Source organism: Somniosus microcephalus, chromosome 4 (genome assembly GCF_052327205.1).
Source record: "Somniosus microcephalus isolate GS21.2 chromosome 4, FLI_Smic_1.0, whole genome shotgun sequence".
NCBI lineage: Eukaryota > Metazoa > Chordata > Chondrichthyes > Squaliformes > Somniosidae > Somniosus > Somniosus microcephalus.
Genome location: NC_140990.1, coordinates 326,020,211 through 326,033,785, shown reverse-complemented (window position 1 = coordinate 326,033,785; position 13,575 = coordinate 326,020,211). Strand labels below are relative to the sequence as shown.

General features: G+C 47.1%; 1 protein-coding gene across 2 annotated transcripts in view; it reads left to right on the top strand.

The window, feature by feature from the left end:
* The window catches only part of gypc (glycophorin C (Gerbich blood group)), a 159,566-nt gene extending 148,994 nt beyond the window's left edge, over nt 1–10,572 (top strand). For both annotated transcript variants that reach the window (XM_085986860.1, XM_085986861.1), the window contains one exon: nt 6,029–10,572. In XM_085986860.1, coding sequence (XP_085842986.1) covers nt 6,029–6,225 — 197 coding nt within the window. In that variant the 3' untranslated portion in view covers nt 6,226–10,572. The remainder of the gene's footprint in view (nt 1–6,028) is intronic.
* Nucleotides 10,573–13,575: the final 3,003 nt, after the last annotated feature.

The following is a 13,575-nucleotide window of genomic DNA, read 5'->3' as shown; positions in this document are numbered from 1 at the left end:
AGGCAAGAACAAACAGATTTCATTACATCTGCCTTCCTGTTTTTGACACCAAAGTGGATAACCTCGCATTTATCCACGTTCTATTGCATCTGCCATGCTTCTGCCCAGTCACCCAACCTGTCCAAATCATACTGGAGTTTCTCGGCATCCTCCTCACAGCACACACGCCCACCCAGCTTTGTGTCGTCTGCAAACTTGGAGATATTACATCTAGTTCCCTCGTCTAGATCATTAATATATTTTGTGAATAGCTGGGGTCCAAGGACCGATCCCTGCGGTACCCCACTAGTCACTGCCTGCCACTCGGAAAAAGACCCGTTTATTCCAACTCTTTGCTTTCTGTCTGCCAACCAGTTCTCTATCCAAGTCAATACCTTGCCCTCAATCCCATGTGCCTTAACTTTACACGCTAATCTCTTATGCGGGACCTTATCGAAAGCCTTTTGAAAGTCCAAATACACCACATCCACTGGTTTTCACTTATCTATTTTACCAGTTACATCCTCAAAAAATTCCAGTAGATTAGTCAAATGGCCTCCTTCAGTGGACAGAATTCTATGATTCTGTGACATAAGCTACAGACCCCCTTCCTCCAGAACAAACCGTTCTGCCACGCTGAGTTTTGATGATTGATGCTGCTCCTTTCCACCATCTACAAGGCACAAGTCAGGAGTGTGATGGAATACTCTCCACTTGCCTGGATGAGTGCAGCTCCAACAACACTCAAGAAGCTTGACACCATCCAGGATAAGATTGTGAGGGGGCTTGATCGGGTGGATGCGGTGAGGATGTTTCCACTGATGGGTGAGATTAGAACTAGGGGGCATAATCTTAGAATAAGGGGCTGCCCTTTCAAAACTGAGATGAGGAGAAACTTCTTCACTCAGAGGGTAGTAAATCTATGGAATTTGCTACCCCAGAGAGCTGTGGAAGCTGCAACATTAAATAAATTTAAAACGGAGATAGACAGTTTCCTAGCAGATAAGGGAATTGGGGGTTACGGGGAGAGGACAGGGAAGTGGATGAGAGTCTAGATTCGGATCAGCCATGATCCTATTGAATGGTGGAGCAGGCCCGAGGGGCCGTATGGCCTACTCCTGCTCCTACTTCTTATGTTCTTATGTACAAAGTAGCCTGTTTTTTTGGCACCCCATCCACCACCTTAAACATTCACTCCCTCCACCACCAGCGCACCATGGCTGCAGTGTGTACCATCTGCAAGATGCACTGCAGCAACTCGCCAAGGCTTCTTCGGCAGCACCTCCCAAACACGTGACCTCTACCACCTAGAAGGACAATGGCAGTGGGCGCATGGGAACACCACAACCTCAAGGTACCCCGCCAAGTCACACACCAGCCTGACTTAGAAGTATATCGCTGTTCCTTCATCATCGCTGGGTCAAAATCCTGGAATAACTTCCCTAACAGCACTGTGGGAGTACCCTCACCACACAGACAGCAGCGGTTCAAGAAGGCGGCTCTCCACCACCTTCTCAAGGGCAACTAGGGATGGGCAATAAATGCTGGCCTTGCCACCGATGACCACATCCCATGAATAAATTTTTTAAAGAACTCCTAATCACCTTGGCAGGTGAGCAAAGAAGAGTTTGAGCCCAATGGCGAGAAAGACTGTGTGAGTGAAAGGCATATAGAGTATTGGAGAAAGTCAGTCACACAACGAGATGAGACAGAAAATGAGTGTGACAGGCACACAAAGTAAAAGACATACAGAGTAGAGGAGACAAGCAAGAGGAGACTTGCACAAAGAGAGTGAGTGACAAAGTGTATGACTACCAAGGGCATGTGTCTGTTCGACCTAAAGAGTTAAAGACGAGATGGATGAGGTAAATCGAGAAATAATGATTAGGTGATGCCAAGCTTGGATTTTGAAAGACTGGAGATTGAAGGAGGAAGGAAAACCTGAGGTAAGGAGTTCCATTGTGTTGAGACCTTGGAAAAGGGCGAGTCCAACTAGGAGACTGTGCTATGAGCCTTGATTGCAACAGGACGATGGAAGGAGCTTAGAAATAAAATTTCAGAAAATCACCGGCCATAGTAGTATTGATAAAATAGAGAAAGATGAGACAGTTGGGATGGAGAGCACAAAGGTTAGGAATGGAGATGTGTGAGTACCGTTTGAGGTCAAAAGCCATTTAGTGAGGCCCCAATTGTCAATTTAGATGAAAAAGAACTAAGGGTAGATAGAATGCAGTTAGAGTACAGATGGTTTGGGGTTTCTCCTGATGTTGTTTGGCTTGGTTTCCTTGTCCCGACCATGGCAATTTTAGTGATTTTTGTGTTTGTTTAGCTGTGGTGCTCTGTGTAACATAATGCTACTTTAAGCCTATAGGATGAGTAATTTCCTAATAGTTTTTTTCCCCGTCCGTGAAGAACTGAGAAATTTTCATGTGACTTGGAGGCAACATCTGCAAAACATTAATGTAAGGCTCCTAATTATTTCTTATTCAAATAGTTTGGTTTTTAATCAGTCACTAGTGATGTACTCCAGCTGTCAGGACCGAGAATACTCCAGTACATGTTTAAAGGTCAATTGCAGAGATATTAAAAACAGATTAAAAGGGTTCCGATAGTTAAGAAAATACGATGAAGGCAGAGTTACATGCATAGCTTTGTATCTCTCCTGATTTAGTTCAGCTGTACCCTAAAGAAAGAAAGACTTGCATTTATATAGCGCCTTTCACAACCACCGGACGTCCCAAAGCACTTTACAACTAATGAAATACTTTTTTGAAGTGTAGTCACTGTTGTAATGTAGGAAACGTGGCAGCCAATTTGCGCACAGCAAGCTCCCACAAACAGCAAAGTAATAATGACCAGATAATCTGTTTTTGTTATGTTGATTGAGGGATAAATATTGGCCCAGGACACTGGGGATAACTCCCCTGCCCTCCTTCAAAATAATGGCATAGGATCTTTTACATCCGCCTGAGCGAGGAGACGGGGCCTTGGTTTAACATCTCAGCCAGAAGACGGCACCTCCGACAGTGCAGCACTCCCTCAGTACTGCACTGGAGTGTCAGCTTAGATTTATGTGCTCAGATTTCTTTCTTTACCCTACCAAACCTGCAGAATTTCTTTTAAATTACCTTCTATTCTGCCCCATCTACATCAGTTTTCAACTTGGGATTATTAATGGCTGCAGTGATGCTATGTCTTTGTCCGTGCGGTGACACTAAAGTGGTCCCTATCTGACTTTGGGGGGGGGGGACACTGAAGCCAAACCGTGCGAGAACCCTCTCCATGAATCCATCTCGCGTTGTTTGGATCCTGCGCTGTGTGAAGTACAAGTCCAGTGCGGTGTGAAGCCAGGTTTAAACAGTGCACTGGTGGCTCATTGGATCGCCGAGTCACTTCATAACCTTATTGCAGTCTTAAATGGGCCCTCCTGCCCTCACCCCCCCCCCCCCCCCCGCAACATTAAAAAAAATTTAGCTGCGCGCGTATGCAGAAGTTTCTTCATCCTGTGATTTGCCACCAGGTGTAGCTGGCGCAATAAACTGGGCGTTGCTGGCTGACCTTTGTACTCTGCAGCTGCCAATTGTCTCAGCCCAGCAGTGCAGTATAACTGCAGTCATTGCAACCTGGTAAAACGCAAGGTGTTTTAGACTAAGGTGCATAATGACATAATACATCACCAGTCGTGCCTCTGCCTTTTTAAAAAAAATAAAAAAAAAATAATGTATTTGAAGCGTGAAGATCCCAATGAAAACTATTTTGTAGTAAGTTACTCAGCAGTAGATCTCGTTTCTCTGTTCCATTTTACAATGGTTTTGAAACAGTAATGAGAGACCATTCCGTGAGACTGTCCTGGCATAGTTCCACTCCAACCTGTAAGAACGCAGCTCCAAGACTGACTTCTCTTCCCATCCCTGCCCCCTTCCTCTTCCTCATATACACGCTGGTTCTCGGTGAAAGATTTTTTTATCCCCTCCTCGTTTCCCACCAGTTTTACCGCTTTCCCCCACCGCGCCCACCTTGTCTGCTCCTGGCGACATTGACTCCTTGCTGAAGTTCAGTACCATGGGCAATCAGTTGGCCACTGGTACCTTGTTCAAGTGGCTATTCTTCATGTGTGAGCCTAGCCAGTAATTGTAGGCATAGTATTCAATCATGGCACTGATGCTGTCCTCACTCAGTGCTTTACATGCGTGCTGTCGCTGGACAGTGAGCAGGATAACAATTGGGAATGAGATCCTCGACTATCAGTTTGGTTTTTTTCTTGCCCATTTCTAACCCAGAGCTGCTGAGGCCAATTGTAGTTTCTTTATTTGATTTGGTTCCATCCATTAAACATAGGAAAGCTTGGTCAAACATGGTTGAATTTTCATTAAACCTAGTGTGAAGCACTAACAAAATGAGCAGAATAGAGATTGCTTTTGGGTTGTAATTATCCAAGCTCTAGTGGATTAATTTGGAAAGCAGGTCACTGGTTGACCTTTATTTTATTTGTCACAGGGATTTTCTGTTCTCCCTCGCAGATTGGCTGGCTGGTGGTGAGGGCTCGAAAGAGGGTCAGACAACCCCACTCCCAACCCGATGGCAGTGGTACCGTTAGAGTTACCAGCTGTGGTTGGACGTACTCATGGAGGTTTCGTCACATGACCTCTCGTCTCCAATTGCCCCGCCCAGTAAAACGGCCATCTTCCTCTATACCCAAGATTTTTATAACTAATTACCCAAGATTTTTATAACTAATTAATGAAAGTGTTCAAAGAAATTAGAAATTGAAAAGCAACTCATGATGTTTTTCGATACCCCTATGATGTTTCTCCCGGGTTTTGCTCACGGCAGTGTCCTAGAGATTAATCTTCAATTCCTGGGGACTCCAGGGCAATCCTGGAGGGTTGTCAACCTGGCATAGCCCCTCGCCTCCATTTTTTTCCCCCCTCTACCATTAGAGAAGCACCTAGCCTCTGCTTGCGCTTCCTGCTCATGGCACAACCCAAGCCTGTGACCCTGCTGTATGAGTAATCTGTGGTTGTGATCCTTCGTACTTTCCGTCCACTCCAAATGGTGACACCTGCTTTGTGTTCTGTCCATGTCTACAACCCACAACAAATGAGGCATGCAACAATGTGGATCTAAAAAGGATTATCTCAACAGATAATCTTCAAACTGTTGGTGGCCCTGACCTTGGAACATGGTTGCCATGGACACTCCTGGGGCTTGCCCCTCGATTTGGGGGTGGGGCCTGGATGTCCTGGTCTCATGGGTGAGATAGGACCTACAGGCCATAATTTGGACACTCCTGTCGTAACTGGTGGGATGGTCCTAGTTGCACAAGCAAGCAGAAAGCTTTACCGGTGCTCTGGTGACCTGCACAGATCTAGTAAGTTAAACCCGGCAATCACTAGGTCTGTGTCTCCATAATCTATATCTAAGATCCCTCGGCTTTGGTGTGTCGGGGGAAGAGAGTGCACGCTCCATGTCAGGCAAATGGAAACTACTTGTGTGGATTCCTCTCTAGTTTGGAAATTATTTAAGTATGGCGATGGGTTTTTGCGCATGTCAGGCATACCCAACTGACCAAAAAAAAGTCCCCAGTACATTTCTTTAGTGTCTTCGTGATATAGGCTTACATGATCTCCTCGCACAGCTTCGTAGAATCATGCAACAAAGCAGAAGGAGGCCATTCGGCCCATCGCGCCTGCGCTGGCTCTTTGAAAGAGCTATCCGATTAGTCCCACCATGATGCCCTTTCCCCATAGCTCTGCAGATTTTTCCCTTTCAAGTATTTATTAAATTCCCTTTTGAAAGTTATTGTTGAATCTGCTTCCACCGCCCTTTTCAGGCAGTGCATTCCAGATCACATCTGGCTGTGTTTAAAAAAAAAAAAAAAAAAAAAAAAAAAAATTCCCTTCCCTTTTTTTTTTGCTCGTTTTGTGTGTTATTCCAGCACTGTCTGATGTGCATGTATTATATTGCAACTCTTCAGTGTTGACCCAGTTAAGGGCGTCCTGCTCTCTGTGTTCTAGTCATTTAAACAAACCTTCCTCTTTACCGACAGGTGTCATCGCGGCGGTGATATTTGTGATTATCTGCCTCCTTGTGGTTATGATCCGCTACCTGTACAGGCACAAAGGCACGTATCACACCAACGAGGCTAAGGGCACGGAATTTGCAGAGAACGCAGACGCTGCTTTGAAAAGTGACCCCAACTTCCAAGATGCAGTGGACGAAAGCAAGAAGGAATACTTCATCTGACGATGGGCGCTCCTGTTAATCAGCGGTAGATCGTTGACACGACAGCCAGGACTTCTTGTCTGCACTACATGTTCACGACAGAACCACCCCCCCCGTGAGGAAAAAAAACAAGCGGACAAATGAATTCTTAACTCTTCTCTCTCTTTCCGGGAGAAAGGCATGACCTGGACTCTCTCTATTTACTAGCAAAACAGTACACTCGGAAAATGCAGTTTTATACATGTTGTAAACATTGTTTTCTATATTCCAAAGATAAGTACCACTAAAGTGCCATACGGTGCCAGCGTACAGACTCTATATACTGGTGTAACCCGTTACATTTAACAACCCGCTTTATGCATCTGTGAGAAGAGCCAAAATATCCATATACAAAATCACTAACAAAGTAACCTTTTTAGACCAGGCCCCAAGTTTTATATTTGGAGCCGCGTGCAATGTGTCTGCAATGTGTAACATTTTAAATGCCAGTCTTAGCAAATGCTTTTTTTTTTGTATTCCACACTTTGACCAGTGGTATCCTAAACGATCGTATGACAATGCACCCTTAAATAGTAAAAGAATAATGTCCTCCGGTGGTTCAGCGGGCGAATGCACTGTAGGCTGTGATACTGAGCAATGCAGATCAGGTAGGGCGGACTGAGGTTCCATCCCTGGTTTCTGTTGGGTTAGTTGGAACAGCACTGGGTGGTTGCCCTCCCTAGTCCATTTGCGCGATGGAGGGGTGAAATCAGTTGGCTCCCGGTCGACATCCAGTGACCCAACTCCCTCCCCCACCCCCCACGGCAGAAAGTGCACTTATCTTGGTGTTTCGGTGAGATGCAATTTTAGGTCCATCTGTGACAGCCTACAGAGTCACAAAAGCCTGCCAACGCTCACTGTCTCAGCTCCCGTATATGAAGAATAGCCATTTGAGCCAGACACAGTCAAGTTGGCACTCGGGGCGAACTCTACTGAAGCATGAATTCAACGCCATGAGGTGAGTGGGGAGGGGAATGGGCTGTCCCCACCCTGGCAGTGGGTATTTGGTGACGATGAGAAAGTGTTTTTAAGTAGGGATACTAATATTGATCACTACTATTGTGTGGCAATGATTCACAACGAGGTATGTCAATCTATAAGTGATGTATCTTCATTTATTTTATAACGCGCAGCCTAGCTGTAAAAGAACAGATATGTGTTACTGGATATTTTAGACCCTGTGTGATGTGCACTGAATTCTTCCTTTTTCCTGAGAAATACCTTGGCATACGCAAGCGCTGTTACATTAGGAAAGTTAAGTGACCTATTTTCAGTCAATGTTTTTATCTTTTTTTTTTCAATACTGCATAAGTGTTTTCAGTCTTAGATTTCTTTTAGAGCGTTTAGTATTTTATTGTGAATCTTGTGCTTTTTCTTTCTTGCATTATAAAAATATGAAGGATATTTCATAATCGGATAAATTTTCTTTTTCATTTTTTTTATATAACTCTTCCTCCTCTATGTCTAGGGTTGCCAACCCTATTTGGATGTATTCCTAGAGGATTCATCCCATGACCTCCTGCCTCCAACCACCCCACCCAATCAAACTGCCTCTTTTTTTCCTCATCTCCCAATATTTTTATAACTTAATAGACGAAAGTGCTCAAAGATAATTCTCTTATTTTTCTCCGGGCAGCAGTGTCCAGGAGATTACTCTTTTTAATTCCTGGGGATTCCAGAAAAATCCTGGCGGACTGGCAACCATACCCACGGCCACCCCGACCCACTCCCTTCCCCCAGCTTACTAATGGGAGGAGGAGGCTCCATGAATATCCCCATCCTTAATGATGGTGGAGCCCAGCACGTGAGTGCAAAAGGCAAGGCTGAAGCAACCATCTTCAGCCAGAAGTGCCGAGTGAATGATCCATATCAGCCTACTCCTGAGGTCCCCACCATCACAGAAGCCAGTCTTCAGCCACCTCGATTCACTCCACGTGATATCAAGAAACGGCTGAGCGCACTGGATACAGCAAAGGCTATGAGCCCCGACAACATCCCGACTATCGTGCTGAAGACTTGTGTTCCAGAACTAGTCGCGCCTCTAGCCAAGCTGTTCCAGTACAGCTACAACATTAGCATCTATCCGACAATGTGGAAAACTGCCCAGGTATGTCCTGTCCACAAAAAACAGGACAAATCCAACCCGGCCAATTACCGCCCCATCAGTCTACTCTCAATCATCAGCAAAGTGATGGAAGGTGTCATTGACAGTGCTATCAAGCAGCACTTACTCACTAAAAACCTGCTCACTGATGCCCAGTTTGGGTTCCGCCAAGACCACTCAGCTCCAGACCTCATTACAGCCTTGGTCCAAACATGCACAAAGGAGCTGAATTCCAGAGGTGAGGTGAGTGTGACTGCCCTAGACATCAAGGTGGCATTAAGGAGCCCTACTAAAACTGAAGTCAATGGGAATCGGGAGGAAAAGTCTCCACTGGCTGGAGTCATACCTAGCACAAAGTAGGATGGTTGTGGTGATTGACGGTCAATCATCACAGCCCCAGGACATCACTGCAGGTGTACCTCAGAGCAGTGTCATAGGCCCAACCATCTTCAGCTGCTTCATCAATGACCTTCCCTCCAACATAAGGTGAGAAATGGGGATGTTCGCTGAAGACTGCACAGTGTTCAATTCCATTCGCAATGCCTCGGATAATGAAGCAGTCCATGCCCACATGCGACAAGACCTGGATGACGTTCAGGCTTGGGCTGATAAGCGGCAGGTAACATTCGCGCAACAGAAGTGCCAGGCAATGACTACGTCCAACAAGCGAGAGTCTAACCACCTCCCCTTGACATTCAACAGCATTACCATCACCGAATCCCCCACCATCAACATCCTGGGCGTCGCCATTGACCAGAAACTTAACTGGACCAGCCACATAAATACTGTGGCAACAAGAGCAGGTCAGAGGCTGGGTATTCTGCAGCGAGTGTCTCACCTCCTGACTCCCCAAAGCCTTTCCACCATCTACAAGGCACAAGTAAGGAGTGTGATGGAATACTCTCCACTTGCCTGGATGAGTGCAGCTCCAACAACATTCAAGAAGCTCAACACCATCCAGGACAAAGCAGCCCACTTGATTGGCACCCCACCCACCACCTTAAACATTCACTCCCTCCACCACTGACGTACCGTGGCTGCAGTGTGTACACCATCTACAAGATGCACTGCAGCAACTCACCAAGGCTGCTTCGGCAGCACCTGCCAAACCCGCGACCTCTTCCACCTAGAAGGACAAGGGCAGCAGGCGCATGGGAACACCACCATCTCCAATCACACATCATCCTGACTTAGAAGTATATCGCCGATCCTGCATCGTCACTGGGTCAAAATCCTAGAACTCCCTCCCTAACGGCACTGTGGGAGTACCTTCACCACACGGACTGCAGCGGTTCAAGAAGGTGGCTCACCGCCACCATCTCAAGGGCAATTAGGGATGGGCAATAAATGCTGGCCTTGCCAGCGACGCCCACATCCCATAAACGAATAAAAAAATCCTCCTGTGCCATGCTGCAGTTATCCAGGAGAAACTGACATCTAATCTTCTCAAAGCTCTTCTCTTCCACTCCCCTTCCTCTCCAGGGAAGCTCACTGGATACCAGAAAGTCAGTGGGCAATCTCCGACTCAGGCCCACATCCGTGTGCACTGGGGTGGGGGTGGGGGCGATTTTAACCCCATTCGCTCAGCTGAAACCTGACGGGTGGGAAGTTAAAATCGCCCTGGCTCTTACCTATCCGAAAGCCACCAAGAGTGAAACGTCTGCAATCTTAACCTGCTCTCTTGAGCAGGCAGCAAGGACACACGCCCGGAGCCAGCAGGGTCCTTCCTTACATATGTCTGTTGTGGCCCGATGACATCATTGAGGCCCGACTGTAATTTTAACTCCGGCCTGAGCGGGGAATCCACCTGAAGTTAAATTCGGAGCCATTTGTCTCAGCAATGTTAAATCCTTGGCAGCGGGTTTTGAAATTAGTTTTTTTTTTCAATGTTTACCAACCAATACTTCCTGTCGGGAGTAAAGTCGCCTCTTTTTGTCCTTTTCTCTCTCGCACTAAAGAAAAAAGAAAACTGGCTGCTCTTGAACTATAGCTGGACGTCTGTGAGCTTGTGCAGGAGAGGGTGTGGGCAATATTAATACTAAACATACATGTGACTTTTCTCTTATAACCACTACAAATGAGCCCTGTGGCCATTGCTGAGACTCTTATGTCCTGAACAGTAGTAATGTAATACTGTAATGAGATGTTGGAAGTAATATGGAACCTGTGTAATTCCAATTGGAATCGATTGACATAAGACAATAAAAATGTATCTTCTAAATAAACCTGGATTTGGTCTGATCATTATGAACCTGGGTATTGGTGCCAAATAAAAATGAAATAAAACCACAACAATTTGTATTTATACAGCGCCTTTAACTTAGTAAATCGTCCCAAGGCGCTTCACAGGAACGGTTATCCAGCAAAATTTGACACCGAGCCGCACAAAGAAAAATTAGAGCAGGTGCTTGGTCAAAGAGGTCGGTTTTAAGGAGCGTCTTAAAGGAGGAAAGAGAGGTAGCGAGGCGAAGAGGTTTAGGCAGAGAATTCCGGAGCTTAGTGCCTAGGCAACTGAAGGCACGGCCACCAATGGTTGAGCGATTTATAATCGGGGATGCTCAAGAGGGCAGAATTAGAGGAGTGCAGATATCTCGGGAGGTTGTGGGGCTGAAGGAGATTACAGAGATAGGGGGAGGTGAGACCATGGAGGGATTGGAAAACAAGGATGAGAATTTTGACATCGAGGCGTTGCTTAACCCAGAGCCAATGTAGGTCAGCGAGCACGTGTGATGGGTGAACGGGGCTTGGTGCTAGTTAGGACACGGGCAGCCGAGTTTTGGATGACCTCAAGTTTACGTGGGGTAGAATGTGGGAGGCCAGCCAGGAGTGCGTTGGAATAGTCAAGTCTACAGGTAACAAAGGCATGGATGAGGTTTTCAGCAGCAAATAAGCTGAGGCAAGAGCGGAGACTGGCAATGTTAGAGGTGGAAATAGGCGGTCTTGGTTCTGACGCGGATATGTGGTCGGAAGCTCATTTCAGGGTCAAATATGACACCAAGATTGCGAACAGTGTGGCTCAGCCTCAGACAGACATTAGGGAGAGGGATGGAGTCCGTGGCTAAGGAACGGAGTTTGTGGCGGGGACTGAAAACAATGGCTTCGGTCTTCCCAGTATTTAATCAGAGAAAATTTCTGCTCATCCAGAACTGTGGATGTCGGACAAGCAGCCTGAACATTTGGAGACTGTGGAGGGGTCGAGAGAAGTGGTAGTGAGGTAGAGCTGGGTGTCACCAGCGTACATGTTGAAAGTGACGCTGTGTTTTCGGATGATGTCGCCAAGGGGCAACATGTAGATGAAAAATAGGAGGGGGCCAAGGATAGAGCCTTGGGGGACACTAGAGGTAACGATACGGGAGCGGGAAGAGAAACCGTTGCAGGTGATTCTCTGGCTACAATTAGATAGATAAGAAAAGAATGAAACCAGGCGAGTGCAGTCCCACCCAGCTGGACAACAGGGAGAGGCATTGGAGAAGGATGGAGTGGTCAACCGTGTCAAATGCTGCAGACAAGTCAAGAAGGACGAGGAGGGATAGTTTACCTTTGTCACAGTCACAAAGGATGTCATTTGTCACTTTGATGAGAGCAGTTTCGGTACTGTGGCAAGGACGGAAACCTGATTGGAGGGATTCAAACATGGAGTTGCGGGATAGATGGGCACGGATTTGGGAGGCGACCACACGTTCAAGGACTTTGGAGAGGGAAGGGAGGAAAGAGAAAAGTGTAGCCCCCATGCCTGTGACAGGTTTCTCCTCAAAATATTCTTGGCCCTCGTGTAGAAAGAGAGAATTTGCATTTATATAGCACCCTTCATGATCCCAAAGCACTTTACAGCCAATTAAGTACTTTTGACGCAATGTTGTCCTCTCAAGCTTGCTGCACTTACCACGTCATGTCTCAAGCTGCTCATATATTGTATCCCAGCATATTTCCTGAAAGAAATGTATCTAAAGAGATCTTGTTAGAACCTACAGTTTCAGTTAGGTAACTGAGCTAGTGTCACCTCTGTGGTTGCAATGTAGAAAATGCGGCAGCCAATTTGCACACAGCAAGGTCCCACAAACAGCAATGTGATAATGACCAGATAATATGTTCCAGTGGTGTTGGTTGAGGAATAAGTATTGGCCAGGGCACTGGGAGAAGTCTTCTGCTCTTTGAAATACAGGTAGACTACCCTTTATCCGGACTTCGGAAAACCGAAACCCTCTAAAAACCGAAGGTTTTTTCGTTCAGCGTAAGTCGTGCGTACGAACGAAAAAACCTTCGGTTTTTAGAGGGTTCCAGTTTTGGAAGTTCGGATAAAGGGTAAGTCGTGCGCACGACCCCCCGCCGGCCCCGACAACCGCCGACCCCGCCAGCCCCGACAACCGCCGACCCCCCCGCGGACCCCGCCGGCCCCGACAACCGCCGACCCCCCCGCGGACCCCGCCGGCCCCGACAACCGCCGACCCCCCCCCCCCGCGGACCCCGCCGGCCCCGACAACCGCCGGCCGGCCCCACCTCCCCCCCCCCCCCCCCCCGCGTACCCCGCCGGCCCCGACCCCCGCCGACCCCGACTGACTTACGCTGAGCGTCAGCGTAAGTCGTGCGCACGGCCCCCCGCCGACCCCCCCGCGGACCCCCGCCGACCCACCTTCCGAAATCCGAAATTCTCCTTTATCCGAAACTCGGCTGGTCCCGAGGTTTTCGGATAAAGGATAGTCTACCTGTAGTGCCGTGGGATCTTTAACGTCTACCTAAGTGGGCAAGCGGGGCTTCGGTTTAACGTTTCATCTGAAAGACGACACTGCCGACAGTGCAGCACTCCCTCAGTACTACATTGCAGTGTCAGCATAGATTGTGTGCTCAAGTCTCTGGAGTGGGACTTGAACACTGATCGACCTTCTGACTCAGAGCGCTACCAACTGAGCCACAACGTGACACTGTTAAGCTTTCAATTTAGGTCTCGGTAATGTTAAATGCACACCCTCTATTTTGTTAATTCACTTTTCGGTTCTCTCAGACTTCTCAACTCTACATGATAAGCTGTTTCACTGAGGATTTTTCTTAAGTGAGTCTGGAATCCTGGACTCGACTTTCCCAATGGCATGTTCTAGCTGTTAATCAGATTTTGCACCCAATAGAATTGCAACATTGTATAAACACTTTGCCAGCACTGGAAAGATGGGACAGGGACAATTCCAGGATTTGAAGTGGGTAGAAGAGGGGTCAAATACCTAGAGCAAAAAGAA